This window comes from Neofelis nebulosa, chromosome 2 (genome assembly GCF_028018385.1).
Source record: "Neofelis nebulosa isolate mNeoNeb1 chromosome 2, mNeoNeb1.pri, whole genome shotgun sequence".
In the NCBI taxonomy this organism is placed as follows: domain Eukaryota; kingdom Metazoa; phylum Chordata; class Mammalia; order Carnivora; family Felidae; genus Neofelis; species Neofelis nebulosa.
Genome location: NC_080783.1, coordinates 110,488,857 through 110,504,630, shown reverse-complemented (window position 1 = coordinate 110,504,630; position 15,774 = coordinate 110,488,857). Strand labels below are relative to the sequence as shown.

The window sequence follows — 15,774 nt, the reverse complement described above, 5'->3', positions numbered from 1 at the left end:
TGATTCTTTCCTGGGCTGTGACCAGTCTATTGGTAAACCTGGCATTCTTCATTTCTTTACAGTGATTTTGATTCCTAGCATTAACTTCCAATTCTTTCTTAGAGTTTCCATCTCTCTATTTACATTGCGTATCTCTTCTTTCATGTTGTCTACTTTTTTCCATTACAGCCCTTAGCATATTAATCATAGTTATTTTATATTCATAGTCTGATAATTTCTACATCTCTGCCATACCTGAGTCTGGTTCTGATGTTGGCTCTGTCTCTTCAAAGTGTTTTTTGTCTTTTAGGATTTCCTCATCATTTTCTGTTGATAGCCTGACATGATGCACTGTGTAAAAGGAACTGAGGTAAATAGAACCATTAGTGTGAAGCTTTATGTTTTCCTGTCTGAGAGTTAGGCTATATTTACTGTTTGCTGTAGCTGTAAATGTCAGAGGCTAAACTTCCTCTGGTTTTCTTGGTTTTGTCTCCCCTTGTTGCATAGGAGCTCCACTGACATCCCAGTAAGATGTGTGGGAAGGGGAACATTCTCTGATCTCATGATTAGGTCTCAGTCTTTTAGTGAGCCTGTGCTGTGACCATCTCAAGTGCTTGTCAGATCCACCAGCCCCTTAGGTGGGTATTTCCCTTTCCCCAGGTTGGCTAGGCTCCAGTAAAATCTGTCAGTTAGGTAAAATAGCTTTTTGAAAGCTGGACTAATTAAGAACAGAGTACTCTGATGTATTTCCCCTTGTTAGTTTGCAAATTCTTTGGGCGCTTCCTGGGTGAAGTCTGAAACCAGCTCCCAGTTCACAGAGGGCAGGGAGAGACCAAAGTGAGAGGCAGAGCCCTCTGGATTGGTAGGTGGCAGGTTTCATAAGCAAGGGAACTTATGAGAGGTTTGTCTGGGGCAGCTGCGAAATGAGTAGATTTCCACACTTAAAGTTCATATAGGTGCCATAACTGGATCCAGTCATGCATACCATCCAGATAGTCTCAACACCACATTTCTATCTCAAGGCCGTATCCTTGAGGCAGCTTCTGGGAATAGGGAAGGCAAGTGGAACACACATTTCAAAGGATAGAGGAGGGGCGGGGAGCCTCCAATTGCCCAGGTCCAGCTTGTGGGTCAACCGGTGGTCACATCTCAACAACTTCCCCCAACACCCCTCCCCATTCTGGACGTATGGTGGGATTTATCTCTGATCTGCATTGTCAGAACCTGGCGGGCTCCTGGAAGTAAAACTCACAAAAGTGTGAGAGCTTCCCTAAGAACCTGGCGTTTTAGTCTCAAACTTGTCCACCCTGAGTTTCCAGCAATTCACCACTACGGTTTCAGTTTCCCTACTTTGGTGCTGCTTCCTGCAGAACTTCTGCCCTTGGGCTTCATCTGTGGTCGGCTGTGATTCTCTGTACCCACCTATTGATCTCACCAATACATGGGGTAGCAGCTTGCCCTGTGACCTCAGTTCTCTGCTGGATCTAAGAAAGTTGTTAGTTTTCAGTTTCGTGGGGTTAGTACAAGAGTGATGAGTGCAAGCTCCTTACACATCAGAACAAAACCTGGAGGTCTGGGTCACCATTTCACTTTTCTTCCATTTCTTTGAGGCGCAAAGTTTAAAATTTTGAGGAACTGCAACTTACTTTTTTTTAGTAGGCTCTATACCCAATGTGGGGCTTGAACTCAAAACCCCGAGATCAAGAGTCACATATTTTGGCAACTGAACCAGCCAGGCGCCCCTTATTTTTATTTTGTTGTTTGTGCTTGTGCTTTAGGCATCTTATCTAAGAAACCATTGACTAATCAAAGGTCATAAACATTTTCACCTATTTTTCCTTCTAAGCGTTTTATAGTTTTGGCTCTTACGTTTAGATCTTTAGCCTATTTTGGGTTACTTTTTGCAGATGGCATGAGGTAGGAGTCCAACTTTATTCTTTTGCAAGTGAATGTCCAGTCGTCCCAACACCATGAATTGAAAAGAGTGTTCTTTTCCCCATTTAATCATGTTGCCATATTTGTTGAAAATAATTGACCACAGATGTATGGGTTTATTTCTTGACTTCCAATTCTATCTCACTGATGTAGTATCTATCATTATGCCAATACCATATCATCTTGATTATGCAGTAATCTTGATTATATAATAAGCTTTGAAATGAGGAAGTATGAGTCCACCAACTTTGTTTTTCTTTTTCTGGGTTATTCTGGGGCCCTTGCATTTCCGTACAGATTTTAGGATCAGGTTGTCAATTCTGTGTAAAAGGCAGCTGCGATTTTGATACGGATTTCACTGAATCAGTAGATCATTTGGGGGAGTATTACCATCTTAATGTTATTAAGTCAGGTTTCCCAATTCATGTATATGGATGACTTTCTATTTATTTAAGTCTTTTAAAATTTCTTTCAGTAATATTTTGTAGTTTTTAACTGTCCAAATCTTGTACTTCTTTTGTTAAGTTTATTTTTAAGTATTTTAATCTTTTTGATGCCATTTTAAGTGGAATTGTTTTCTTAATGTTATTTTTGGATTGTTCATTGCTAGTGTGTAGAAGTACAACCAATATTGTATATTGACCTTGTGTCCTGGAAACTTTGATGAATTCATTTATTAGCTTAAATATTTGAGGTGTGTGTGTGTGTGTGTGTGTATTCACAATTTGCTATATATAAGATCATGTTAGGCACCTGAGTGACTCAGTCAGTTGAACGTCCAACTCTTGATTTTGGCTCAGGTCATGATCCCAGGGTTGTGAGATCAAGCGCTACATTGGGTTCTGCACTGAATGTGCAGCCTGCTTGGGATTCTCTCTTTGTCTCTCTGCCCTCTCCCTGCTCTTTCTCTCATAAATAAATAAATAAATAAATAAATAAATAAATAAATAATAAAAAAAAAAGATAATGTCACTTGCAAACAGACATGGTTTTACCTCTTCCTTTCCAATATGGATTCCTCTTTTTAATTTTTCTTATCTAATTGCCCTGGCTAGAACCTCTAGTACAATGTTGAATAGAATTGGCAAGAACAGATATTTTTGTCTTGTTTTTGATACTAAGGAGAAAGCTTTAGTCTTTCTTTAGTAAATATGAGATTATGGATTTTCTTATGGATGCTCTTACCAAGTGCCCAGTTATTATCATCTCCGTTTTTCAGATGAAAACACTGGGGCTCAGAGAGGTTGGCTGAGTTGCTGGACCACAGGGTAGGCAACTGGAAAACTTCAGGATTGGAACCACGTCAGTGGTCTCCAAAGGCTGTCAGTACTTTCCTCCTTTGCCTGGGAGTGGCCAGCAAAGGGAGAGCCCAAGAAGAGAGGGGAGGCAAGGAAGGTTCAGTGGCTAAGAGTGGATTTTCTCTCTCTGGAAATCCTTCATTCACATAACTTGCCTACATCCCACGGGGCCCTCCTAGCTTGAGACAGAAGCCAGTTTTCTCCGTGGCCTGTCTCTCTGCTGTGAACACTGGCAACATCAGCTCCATGTGAAGTGGGTCCTGTCCACTGTCTCTGTCTCCTCTCCTGAGGCTGGGGAGTCCCAGGGTAAAAACGCTGGCTAGGAAAGTAAGTAATGTGTTGGTTGCAAACAAACGATCTTTTGTTTTTTGCTTTTTCTTCTTCCAGTCTCTTTTCTGGAATTTTTGTCTTTTCTTAAAAGATTTACATAGTAGATCTTCACTAGAAATACGTACTATTGCTCCCTGACAAATTTCTCATCTTAAAGAAGGTCTTCGGAAGTATATTAAGATTTCAGTTTAGAATTTGCCTATTTCTTCAAACCATCCTTTGCCCTCACCTAAAAAATGAGATAGACATATCTGATACAGGGGTAAGAGGTTTGGGTGAGTTCCTCACGGTCAAGTAGTAAGGTATAGGCTTGGCCCCAACTCAGATCAGGGTCTAGGATCTGGGACATTAGAAGATGTCTACAGTACTGTTTTTCCACACAATGTTGCTTCACACACACTAGGCCATTTTTCAGAGATCATTTACTGCTCATGCTTTGCCCTCTGATGCTGTGGTGAAGCTTAGGAGAGCACATGGTGCTTGGCTACATTTGTGGGCTTGGAGCCCCAGGCCTGGCTTGAACCTTGATTGAACTGCTTACTTCTGGGTGGCCATGGGCTTATTGAAGTGAGTGTCTGCTCTGTGTAATGCCTGGCATATAGTGAATGTTCGATACTATATAGTTATTATTAACGCTTTTCCTTCCACTGTTGAAGGGAGGACGGTTTGATTTTGAGTAGGTCTGTCTCACACAGAAAGCCTTGCTGGTGGCCTGCTTTTGTCAGGGTATATTTTGGTGCCTGGCCTCCTCATATTTCAGGGCCTCTTTTACATGCTGAGAAGGCTTTCATGGACATTGGAAACCTGGGCACTCTTCTCACTAGACTGACAAGGGCCTCAGGAGTTGGGGTAATTTTGTGGGAAAATACTGGGATCTTCCAGGCATACCTCCCTTTGCTAGAAAACCATCTCATCTATTGTGGGCCCCATGCTGACTGATTACTTGACTAAGAAGAGACAAAACATGATACAGTCAGTCCTAAAGAGGGCAGAAGACCTTTGAGGGCAGAAAAAGGCATTGTGGATCCCACATTCTCATTCCTATGTATTTGTTCACACAAAAACCTGTTCATAAATGTTTAGGGTGAGTTGGTTCATAATGCCCGAATCTAGAAACAACCCAAGTGTCTTTAGTTGAGCAGAGTGGTTACCAGGCTATGGTACAGTCATATAAAGGAATACTGCTTAGCAATAAGAAGGAACAAATGCCTGGTGATGGACCAACACGGGTGAAGTGATAGAAGCCTGACTCAGCAGGCTATCGTCTGTAGGATTCCATTTATAAGGTATCTTGGAAAAGACAGAACTGTAGGGGCTCGACCCCAACCTAGTGGGTTGACTGTAGAGGAACATGAAGATTTTTTTTTTAAGGTGATGAGACAGGTACCTCCACTGTGGTGCTAGTTACACAACTGTACGTGTTTATCAAGCTGTACTCCAAAAAGAATCCACTTGGAATTGTACCTCAGTGGACGAAGGACATGGGAATTGGCATCCAGGCAGAAAGGCTCACATTTTGGTCAACTTGTCTTGGTGCCCCCCTCCCCCCCGCCCCAGCTTCTAGCCTACTGGTTTCCACAGAGAGGAATTCAACAATCGTGGGTCACCACAAATGAACTGCAGCCTCATCAAATTCTGGAGTTGATGAAATACATGAGTATGATATTTCCAAACCTACACTATGGCTGCTATCAGAGCGTGTGTGGGAAAAGGACAGGCAGGTAGGCAGAGAGAGAGAGTTGGCCTGCAAGTCGGAAAAAACAGAATTCTCCAGGCCACTGGCTGGCCACAGGACTCTGGACGTGCCACTCAACTTTTCTCTGATGACCAGCCACTGAGCTGTCTAGACAAAGGTGTAGAGAGAGAGGGTTGAATGAAAATTCGTGTGTTCAGATATTAGTATTGTTATTGTATTTTCAAATAAGGAACATAAGTAAAAGGATTTAAGGGACATATACAAGATAAGACTCCTAAGTAAGGGGTGCCTGACTGGCTCAGTCAGTAGAGCATGTGACTCTTGATCTCAGGGTCCTGAGTTCAAACCCCACGTTGGGCATAGTGCTTACTTAAAAAAAAATTCTAAAGTGAAACTCCATCTTAAACCCTTCTCAAGTTATATGAGAAATTGGTGCTCACAAAACAAAATGAAAAGCAAGCTTTGAATGAGCTATTTTAGGCAACTTAGAAGCCATAATTTAATATGATATTACAAGCTACTTAACCCGTGTTCGCCTTTGTTTCTTATTTGTTACAAGGGAATTCATTCACTCAACAAAAATATGTTAATATATGAAGCCCCTGTGTCCTGGGTGCCACGGCTGCTGTGGGGTGTTGGCACCCATGCAGGACGGAAACAATTGTTCCACAGAGCTCCTGGGTTAGGGCAACAGCACAACGTTCCAGAGGACTATAGAGGGAAATGTGTGGGCTTTCTGGTCTACACCAGCCTCCTTCAATGGACAGCTGGGTCAGCAATTTGTTTAGCTACTGGGGGGTCATGTGGCTAATGTCAAAGTCATGTCTTGCCATTGTAGGGAAAGTTTCCATTTAGCAAGTAGGTGCTTTGTGGCTTATATCTCTTAGTGGTAGGGACTGGTTTCTTTATTTTGCTAACTGAAACTGAAATTTGTTTTGACATTTGTAAGTGTCACTGTGTGCCAGCTCCGTGTTAGGCTTGGAGAAATCCAGCCATGAGTCAGACACAATCCCAGCCCTTAGGACATTTACAGTTCTAGACTCAGGCTGGGTAACTTACATAAACAAGTTCAGCCGGGGCTCAAGGGTTACAGATCTGTGACAGCCAGGAATACTGGGCTGTACTCACCAGGCAACCTTCTGATAGTTTAGTTTCCAGTGTCCTGGTAAGATCAGTGGAAATGTTTGGTACACTGTGAGTTCTCTCTCTTATTGTGAATTAATCATATAATTGAAAGTTCCCGTTCCTCTGGGCAGATATGCTCATTAATGAGACACTCGCAGCCTCTGTCTACAAGAGTGAAGACCTCACCTTGGGCCATGATTAACTCACCCCCTCATGAAAACAAAATAATGTGCTGACTCACCTAACCAAGAAATCAGGGAAAGGGTGGAAGGCCTCTTCTGGGCACAGATGGGTCCAGTGTCTCAAATGAGGGTGTCAGGGTTCTCTCTCCTTTGTTTGCAAAGCTCTCAATCAGGTGCTCTTTATGTGTGAGGGGACAGACGCTCCCAGGGACTTCCGGATTGCAGTCCCCGGACAAGAGAGCACCTGTACTGATGCTCTAGCAAAGTCCCTTGAAGACTCTGAGCACCCTGGAGTGAGGGGCCCAGGGCAGCCGGCCCCCTCCCAACCACTTGGACTGAGCAGGGCATCTTTGAAAGGAGGAGGGGGTGGCTCTCCAAGAAAGGGAGAGTGAGCAAACAATTCTCATCTCCTACCGAAGTCTTCTGGAGACAATGGAGGGGCCTCCTGCCTCATGCAGCCTTTCTTTTCCGAATTCACCAGAGCCATTCTTTGTTAATCTATCACATCACCAGTATCTAAGAAATGGGGAGTTCTGTGAAGCCTGTCTCCCTTGCTAATGCACAGAGAACTGGCCTAGTCTGAATTCTCTTCACTTACATCAGAGCAGGTGTAGGGAAAGCAAACGCAGAAGCAGATTCAGATTCAGGGTTAACTGGACTCCTCCTGACTCAGCTCTTTGGAGCTGAAGCCTGCGTCCTCATAGAAATGGGAACCGTGTGCCCAGGTCATAGGGTAGCTGTGGCAATTAGCTGGATGAAAGGGTTGCTCAATATGTGCTTATTAAAATGCAAACCAATACTTCACAAGGCCAGTTCGTGGAAGCAACAGTTTTTCATTATGGGAAGTTAAAGCTATTTTGGCAGCCAGACAACTCCTTCTAAAGCTTTGCTGGTTAATGAACCCCACTGGAGAATTCCCACATACCTTTCAGGAAGAGGGAAGTTTTTCTCTTTGCCTCTTGTTGGGGCTACGTGGCAACAGGGCTCACAGAAAGACCATCTGAGACCTCCCAGTTCTGTCTTCCGGAATACTTTTGTTTCATTTTCTTTTGGTTTTGTCTTTTTCTTGACTAGCGTGGGCAAGTAGCAAGATCACACCATTCATTTTTTTTTTGAAACATCATTAATTCTCCAGATGGAAAAAGAAACCAATCAGTGGCCTGGAATCAGAGCACAGGAAGCCAGCGTGGGTGAGAGACCAGGAGAAGCTTGGCATATTGTTCCTGCCCCACCTTGACCGGCAAATTCAGGTTTTGGAAAGGAAAGCCTTGCTTCCTAGAACGTCTTGTACAAGAGTCCTCTTTTCTGAGATTATTTGATCATCCCTGTTCTATCCCAAGAATATACTTCGTGAAGCTTTGCTTACCAACAGCCCCCAGATTCCAGTTTCACATCCCAGGGATTCATCCGAGGTCACCTTGATTTGAGTTCTGGGAGCTTTTTAAAGACTGTATCTTGGTTTTACTTCCACAGATGGCTAGTTACTGTGTGTAGAATTTATTCGTCCAACTTCTAGAGGGCAACTTTATTTCCTTTATTTCCTCTTGGGTAAGGGCACCTCATTGTTTCCCTCTGTGCTGCCAACAAACTGGTTTTCTTGAGGGAAAACAGCTGTGCAAAATCTCCTGGTTTCAGGTCAGATGGGGACAAATAATGCTGTCCTGTCTACTTGAAATCAGAGTCTCATGTTTGTTTCTCCTGCTCACTCAGGGAGAAAGGAACAGACACATGGACAGTATTTTCCTATTCAGAAACGATTTTTTTTCATCATTTTTTTAGTTGTGTTTCAGATTCTTACAACATTCTACCCTTTATTTTCTCCCATTAAACTTCCCCACAACTATGAGAATCCTTTATTTTACATCAACTACTTTTTTAATTATAAAAGTGATATTCATCAGGAAAAATATCCACACAAAAATTATATAAAAACAGGCAGGCAAACCATAAGAGACTCTTAAATACAGATAACAAACTGATGATTGCTGGTGGGGTGTTGGGTGGGGGGATGGGCTAACGGGGTGAGGGGCATTCTAAGGAAGACAACGGTTGGGATGAGTCCTGGGTAAGTGATGAATCACTAAATTCTATTCCTGAAATCATTATTACACTATATGTTAACTAACTAGGATTTAAACTTAAAAAAAGAAAAGAAAAGAAAAGAAGAAAAAACTAGCACAAAGACCAAAGTAAGTTACTTTATAATTTGTTGTTGTTGTTCGATTGAAAGAAATTTTCCCAATCAGAATGATTTATTCTATTTCTGGGTTCATTTGTGCTTTCCATTAAAAATAATTAGCTACAGAACAGTAATAAGAAAACAGTAAACTGTTCTATCGCAGAATTACAGATTGATAATTTATACCACTGTACTGAGACTCTGAAGTAGTCTTCGGCTTAGTTTCATTAGAGTGTCAGGCAAATATGAAGAACTAATTTTATTTGGATCCACGATTATGGAGTTAGCTTTACAAGTTACCAGAGATGATACCCTGAGACAGAGAGAGCAAGGGTACTCCCTGAAAACCTATTTCTGTGGATGATTAAATCTTTCTTCCTCCTGGTCTTTCTCTATCTGCTTTTACTCTCTTCTACCTTCCTATCTTTACTGCAGGCTTTTTCTTAGTTAGCCCTAATAAAGAACTAGCTGTGTTTTTAATCACTTTACATATAAATCTGTATTTAACAGCTAGTCTAGAATGGATTGAATTGCTTAGGGGTGTCTTTGTTCCGTAGGACCAGTTACCCTCAGAAATATTTTTAAAAGTCTCTAGGAACAAAGTCATTGTGCCATTCTTCATACTCTCCACCTTTTTTTTATTTTTTATTTTTTTTAAGTCTGTTTAGTTTGAGAGAGAGAGAAAGAGTGTGGTAAGGGCAGAGAAGGAGAAACAGAATCCCCATCAGACTCTTTGGTGTCAGCGCAGAGCCCGATGTGGGGCTGGCGCTCGCCATGAGATCACGCCCTGAGCCTAAATCAAGAGTCAGTCACTCTGGGGCGCCTGGGTGGCGCAGTCGGTTAAGCGTCCGACTTCAGCCAGGTCACGATCTCGCGGTCCGTGAGTTCGAGCCCCGCGTCAGGCTCTGGGCCGATGGCTCGGAGCCTGGAGCCTGTTTCCGATTCTGTGTCTCCCTCTCTCTCTGCCCCTCCCCCGTTCATGCTCTGTCTCTCTCTGTCCCAAAAATAAATAAAAAAATGTTGAAAAAAAAAAAAAAATTTAAGAGTCAGTCACTCAACGGACTGAACCACCTAGGCGCCCCATTGATACTTTCCTAGCACAATTGCTGCCCCATTTCTGCCTGCTGAAATTGAGCCCTGTCTTCAAACCCTGCGGAAAATGCTACCTAGTGTTGTATGGAAACCAGTTTGACAATAAAGTATATTTTTTAAAAAATGCTACTTAAATCCGGAGGTCTTTGCACCAGCGCCCTTCAACTAGGTGTGATGGCTCTTTCCCACACATCCCCATCATATTGTACCGGTCTTATGACACTGATGGTAATCCGGCTTGGATTTGTGTACCTGTTGTATTCCTCTCACGGGTTATGAGCCCTCAAAGGCAGATTCAGTGTCTCACTCCTTGAATCTCTTGCACCTATCTTTAGAAATAAGAGTTGCTGAGTACTTACTAGTAAATTCTAGAAGTTGAATAACTGACCTTTGCTTCACTTTCTTTTTTTAATTTTTTTTTTTTACATTTATTTATTTTTGAGAGAGAGCACAATTGGGGAAAGGGCAGAGAGAGAGAGAGAGACACAGAATCGGAAGCTGGCTCCAGGCTCCGAGCTGTCAGCACAGAGCCCAACGCGGGGCTCGAACCCACAAACCGTGAGATCGTGACCTGAGCCGAAGTCCGACGCTTAACCCACTGAGCCACCCAGGCGCCCCTTTGCTTCACTTTCATACTTACTATAATTATAAAACTGGTGGAGATTTAACAGAGCATTAAAAGTGTAAACTACTAGTCAAAGAGTGGGTTATGTTTTGCGTGGTAACAACACTTGGCGTTTGTAGTTTTCGGTTTCGGTTATCGCTGCTGTTTCACCTCTGGCTGCACTAGGACGCCCTGCATGAGGTCTTAAGTAATGCTCTCCGTTTTCGGAGTAAGCGGTTGAGCGGCTCATTCAGAATCTGGGCTCCCTTCCTGAAACCTGAGGACACACTCCTAGTCCGTCCCACGCCAAGTCCCTCCCTCGGCGGCCGCTTCCTTTCTGCAGCCAGGCCCTGGGGTCTGAGCCCCTGCTGGCGAACCGCTCTCTCTTCTCACCTTCCCTGGGAGTTGCGTTCCTTTCTCCCAGCCTGTGCAACAGGACCGGTCTTGCTGAGAGACCGGAAATAGGCCAAACGTTCAAGCCAATGTCCAGGCACCCCACTTCCTCACTTCTTGAAGGGGTGCGCTGGGGTAAAAGCCGGGAGGCCCTTGGAGGCCAAACGGAGACCGCGCAATTATCCATGGGAACTTGTGGTAAAATGACCATGTGGCCATTTTACAGTAGTATCACGAGCTATGTGCAAAAACGAACATTTCTGCATGTTGAATTATAACTGCAAGGCTTGAAATCATAAAGCGCGGTTTCCAAAATATGAAAAAAAAAGGTGAATTCGTTTTTTTGCGTATACTCTCCATAGTAATTTTTAAAGAAGAAATGTTTTTTTCAAATCCCAGTAGACTTTTCTTTTTTTTTTTTTTTTTGGCCATGGCCAGAAATAGGGTTGAATTTAAAATTTTGTGGTTTTAAAGAAGGCTTAAGGGGTGAATTAGTGTGATGTGAAGAGAAGCTAACCGCCTGGTTCTCCGGCAGTCTAACCACAGACCACCCCCATTCCCCCAGCCTTAGGGGAGGGAGTCTTTAATACCGGTCTGTGTAAACTGATGCCCAGGCGGAATGAGCTCGAAGAAGCGCCGCGCGCACCAGTTAAAGCGAAGCCAGGAGCCGCCCCAAAGGGCAGCTCCCTACACAAAAAAGTTGCTTCAGTCGACCCACCGATCTGGGCGGCCTCGATGGCCCTGCTGGCGCGAGTCCTGAAAGCCCGTGGGAGCCCGGCGCCCGGGCGCTGGGGGCTCCTGGACGCCGGGGCCCCGCGGCGGTGGCGGCCCGAGGGCGCTCGGCTGTCGGCGGGGGCGCGGGCCGAGGACAAAGGAGCTGGCCGGCGGGGGGCGCCGCGGGCCGCGGGCCGGACCGAGGGGCCCAGGAGCCTCGCCGCTATGCCGGGCCCCCACCCCCTCGCCAACCTGGTGGAGTTCTTCTGGAAGGACGGCTTCGGCCGCATCCACGAGATCCAGGTAGCGGAGCGGGAGGGGTCGGGGGGGGGCCGCCCGGGAGGAGGCGCCCAGGAGGGACTTCGGGGAGGGGGCGCCGGGCCAGGCCCGGAAAGGGACGCCGAGGAGGGGCGCACGGGAGAGACTCCAGAGAGGGATCACCGGGCAGGGGCGCCAGGCAGGAGGGGAGCTCAGGGAGGGGGCGCCGGGCAAGGGAGCCAGGGAAGAGGCGCCCAGGAGCGGGGCTCAGGGAGGGAGCGCCGGGCAGGGGAGCCAGGGAGGAGGCGCCCAAGAGGGGGGCTCAGGGAGGGGACGCCCGGCAGGGGCGCCAGGGAGGAGGCGCCCCGGAGGGGTCTCACGGGGGGGGGGGCACCGGGCAAGGGCGCCGGGGTGGAGGCGCTTAGGAGGGGACTGGGGGGGCACCGGGCAGGGGCGCCGGGGAGGAGGCGCCCAGGAGGGGCGTTCAAGTGGGGGCACCCGGCAGGGGCGCCGAGGAGGAGGGGCCCTGGAGGGGAGCTCAGGGAGGAGGCATCGGGCAGGGGACTCCGGGCAGGAGGCACCCGGGAGGGGGGCTCAGACAGGGACGCAGGGGAGGGCGCTCTGGGGAGGAGGCACAAGGCCCAGCGGGGAAAGGGATGCCAAGGAGTGGCGCCCAGGAGGGACCCCAAGGAGGGTGTACCGGGCAGCGGATGCTGGGGAGGGACGCCGAGCAAGTGGCGCCAAGAAAGAGGCCTCAAAGAGGGAGAGGGCGAGGTACCCGGACCGGGCGTGCGGGGGAGAGGGCTTTGGGGAGGGAGCCCGGGGAGGGGTGCCGGGGAGCGGTCCCCAGGTAGGAGGCACCGGCGGGCGGAGGCGCGAGCGGGAGCGGGACTTGGCGCGCCCAGGAGAGGGGGTCGCGGTCCAGCCCCGGGAGCGGGAGCTCAGAGAGCAGCTCGGAGCTCTCCAGGGCACCGTGTCTAACAGACCGAGGTCATGTGGCGTCCGTTTCTAGGCCTTTTGGGTTGTGTTTTATAAATGGAAAACAAGCACCTCCCACCCTCCAAAACCTGAGGTTCAGAGGCCACAGGTAGCTTAGCCTCTTAAATGATAGGGTCACCACACGAATGTCAATGAACCTGGGCAGGCTGCCAGGACTGGGGCAGGGACCTAGTCTTCCAACTACGGGGGGAGTGTTGGGACCGGCCCAGAGTGCAGTTTCCCATCTTGACCCGAGTTTTGCCTTTCCTCTCCCCACCGCAATTTGCAATCTGTCTTCCATTGCAAGGTGATCCTCCCCATCAAGGGTCGTCGGATCCCCTTTCCTCTCACTGACTGTGGCATCTGCTTCTTCCACTTGACTTCATTTTTTCAGGGCTCGCACCCCAGGGCACACTTACTTCTGGGCTCTGGGCCTTCTGACTTCTCCCAAGACCCCTTCCCCATTCCCACCCCCTTCCCCACCCCCCATTTGCTTTTGTTCAAAGCTTATTCTCCATCCTTTTGTAACCACCCACCCCGGGTGTGGTCAAGGTCATTCCCTCAACCAATAAACATACCTGATGGTGCAGAGGCCCTGATTGGGTTGGAGAAGCAGAAATTTCATTAGGAGAAAAAACAGTAGAACTCCGGAGCAAGTTAAAAAAAATTTTTTTTAATGTTTATTGATTTTTGAGAGACAGAGAAAGAGAGAGAGAGAGCAGGAGAGGGGCAGAGACAGAGAGGGAGAGAGAGAATTCCAAGCAGGCTCCATGCTGTCAGCACAGAGCCAGATTCAGGGCTTGATCGCACAAACCATGATATCATAACCTGAGCTGAAATCAAGAGTCAGAGGCTTAACCAACTAAGCCACCCAGGTGCCCCAGGAACAAGTTTAATTTGGCTGAAATTCCTGCCCCTTCTCTCCATCCCCTACACAGTTTTTCCTGGACATGCTTCTTAGAGGTGAAAAATGATTTTCTTTTCCATGTGGAATCTGTAAGATATCAGGATGATACTTTTAAAATGGGATTTAAAATGTTTTGTTATTTACTGTGGACAAGTCAATACGGCTTGATTTTTTTTGTTTTTGTTTATCTACTTCTATCTACCTCTGCTTCTATCTGATTTTATCCTCACAGTCTAAGCACCCCCCTCCCTTGTTTGTTCCTCCCCCCCCCCGCTGCCCCCCCCCCCCCGCCAGGGTTCTTTGAGAAGCAGACCACTGTTAAAACCTACATCTCTGGGAGGAGCCACCTAGAAGGCCACCTCTCCACAACCAGAAAGTGTCTCAGTTCAGATGTGTATTTTCCCTGCATCTGCCATGCTTCTGGCCATCACCCTAAACCCTGCCCTCCTGCCTGAGGCTCAGATGATGCCTTTCACCATGGTCCATCATGAGTGGTGGTGCACACCTGTCAGAGGACAGTCGTAGAACTGACTCATCTGTGCTTTCTTGCAACATGGTAGATGGGCCCCAAGGGTTTCCAGCTTGGTTGTCCTTCTGGGCTCCCCTTTTCCTTTATTTCCAAATAGTGCTCATTTGCAAGAGCACGGATCCCCTTGTGACTCCTCTGAGGACCCCACAGGAGTGCTTTATGGCCTTGGGTTTCCCCACTTGAGGTGTGCTCAGGTTGTTCCAGACTGAATAAGGTTCTAGGAAAGCCCTCTGCCCTGCTCTCCAGGCTCCTGAGGCACTTGTAGGAGGAAGAGGGTTATTCTGTTACCATACCTCCAGCTTACTGTACTCGACTCGTGATCACAGAGAGTTCTATCAAGGCTTATACATTTTTTTTTAAGGTTTATTTATTTTTGAGACAGAGAGAGACAGAGCATGAATGGGGAGGGTCAGAGAGAAGGAGACACAGAATCCGAAACAGGCTCCAGGCTCTGAGCTGTCAGCACAGAGCCCGACGCGGGGCTCGAACTCACGCACTGCAAGATCGTGACCTGAGCCGAAGTCGGCCGCTTAACCAACTGAGCCACCCAGGCGCCCCAATCAAGTCTTTCATGTACAGGTGGAAAAGGCCCAAAGTGTTGGCTGAGTCACTTGCCTGAGGTCACATAGCTAGTTAGTGGCAGAGCATACACCCTGACCAATGTCACCAGCAGCCATTTCAGATGGAACAGAACAGGAGGGCCCTGTGTTCTCATGCTAGCCCTCCACAAGCACCTGTGGAGTCTTGGCTAATCACTTATTCTCCCTGAATTCCAGTTGCTTCATCTGCGCAGAAGTCTGACCATCCTCACCCATCTCACAACCTATTGTGAGGTCAGGTGAAATTTGTAAACTGTAATAATAACAAGTAAATACTAATAATGAACATTTCTAGAGCTCTTTTCCAGGCCAGGCACAGTTCCAAGTCCTCTGTGTGAGGCAAGTTCTATTATTTGCCCGTTTTGCAGGTGAGGAAACTGAAGTACGGTGGACCTTAACTTCCCAAGGGTGCTCAGCTCGTAAACTGTGAGCTAAGATTCAAATTCCAGAGTCTGTGCTCTTAATGTCTATGCAAATTCTAAGTGCTAGGACTGACTATACTGTTCTGCAGTCCACTAGCAAAAAGTGCCATACATTATCCAGGTCATGCATCTTGTTCTTTCTCCCGCCTGGTCAGTTGCTCCCTTGTGCTGATGGTGCCCATTCAGTAGCTGGATTCGCCTGAGAAGTGACCCATTTCCCAGTAGTTGCTATGAACACTCATCTCATCAGTGGCTCCTTTTCAGAGACCCAGAGGAACATTCCAGTTAATTCTTAGTGTCTTTATCTATGGGTGGGAGAATGTCATCCAGGTTGATAAGGAAGTGAACATCTTCTACCTAAGGAGTAGAAGGAAGAATGGAAAGACAACAGACCCTCTGGCCTGCCATTTCTGAGGCAAAGAGTTGGGGTGATAAGAAATGTTGGCAGATGCCAAAGAGAGACTTAGTCATTTTCCCCATGCTCAGCCTTGGCTATGCCACACTGACCCAGGCTAGAGGGTACTTTCTCTCTCTCTATCTCTCTCTTATTTATT

The 15,774-nt window shown here is 46.9% G+C and overlaps 1 protein-coding gene across 3 annotated transcripts in view; it reads left to right on the top strand.

Moving 5' to 3' along the window:
- Window positions 1-11,240: 11,240 nt before the first annotated feature.
- Window positions 11,241-15,774, top strand: part of LOC131503868 (cytochrome P450 27C1) — a 35,925-nt gene continuing 31,391 nt past the window's right edge. Inside the window, exon 1 of one of the 3 annotated variants that reach the window (XM_058715623.1) lies at window positions 11,241-11,830. In XM_058715623.1, coding sequence (XP_058571606.1) covers window positions 11,420-11,830 — 411 coding nt within the window. In that variant the 5' untranslated portion in view covers window positions 11,241-11,419. The remainder of the gene's footprint in view (window positions 11,831-15,774) is intronic. The other 2 variants (XM_058715621.1, XM_058715622.1) reach the window with 2 other exon arrangements.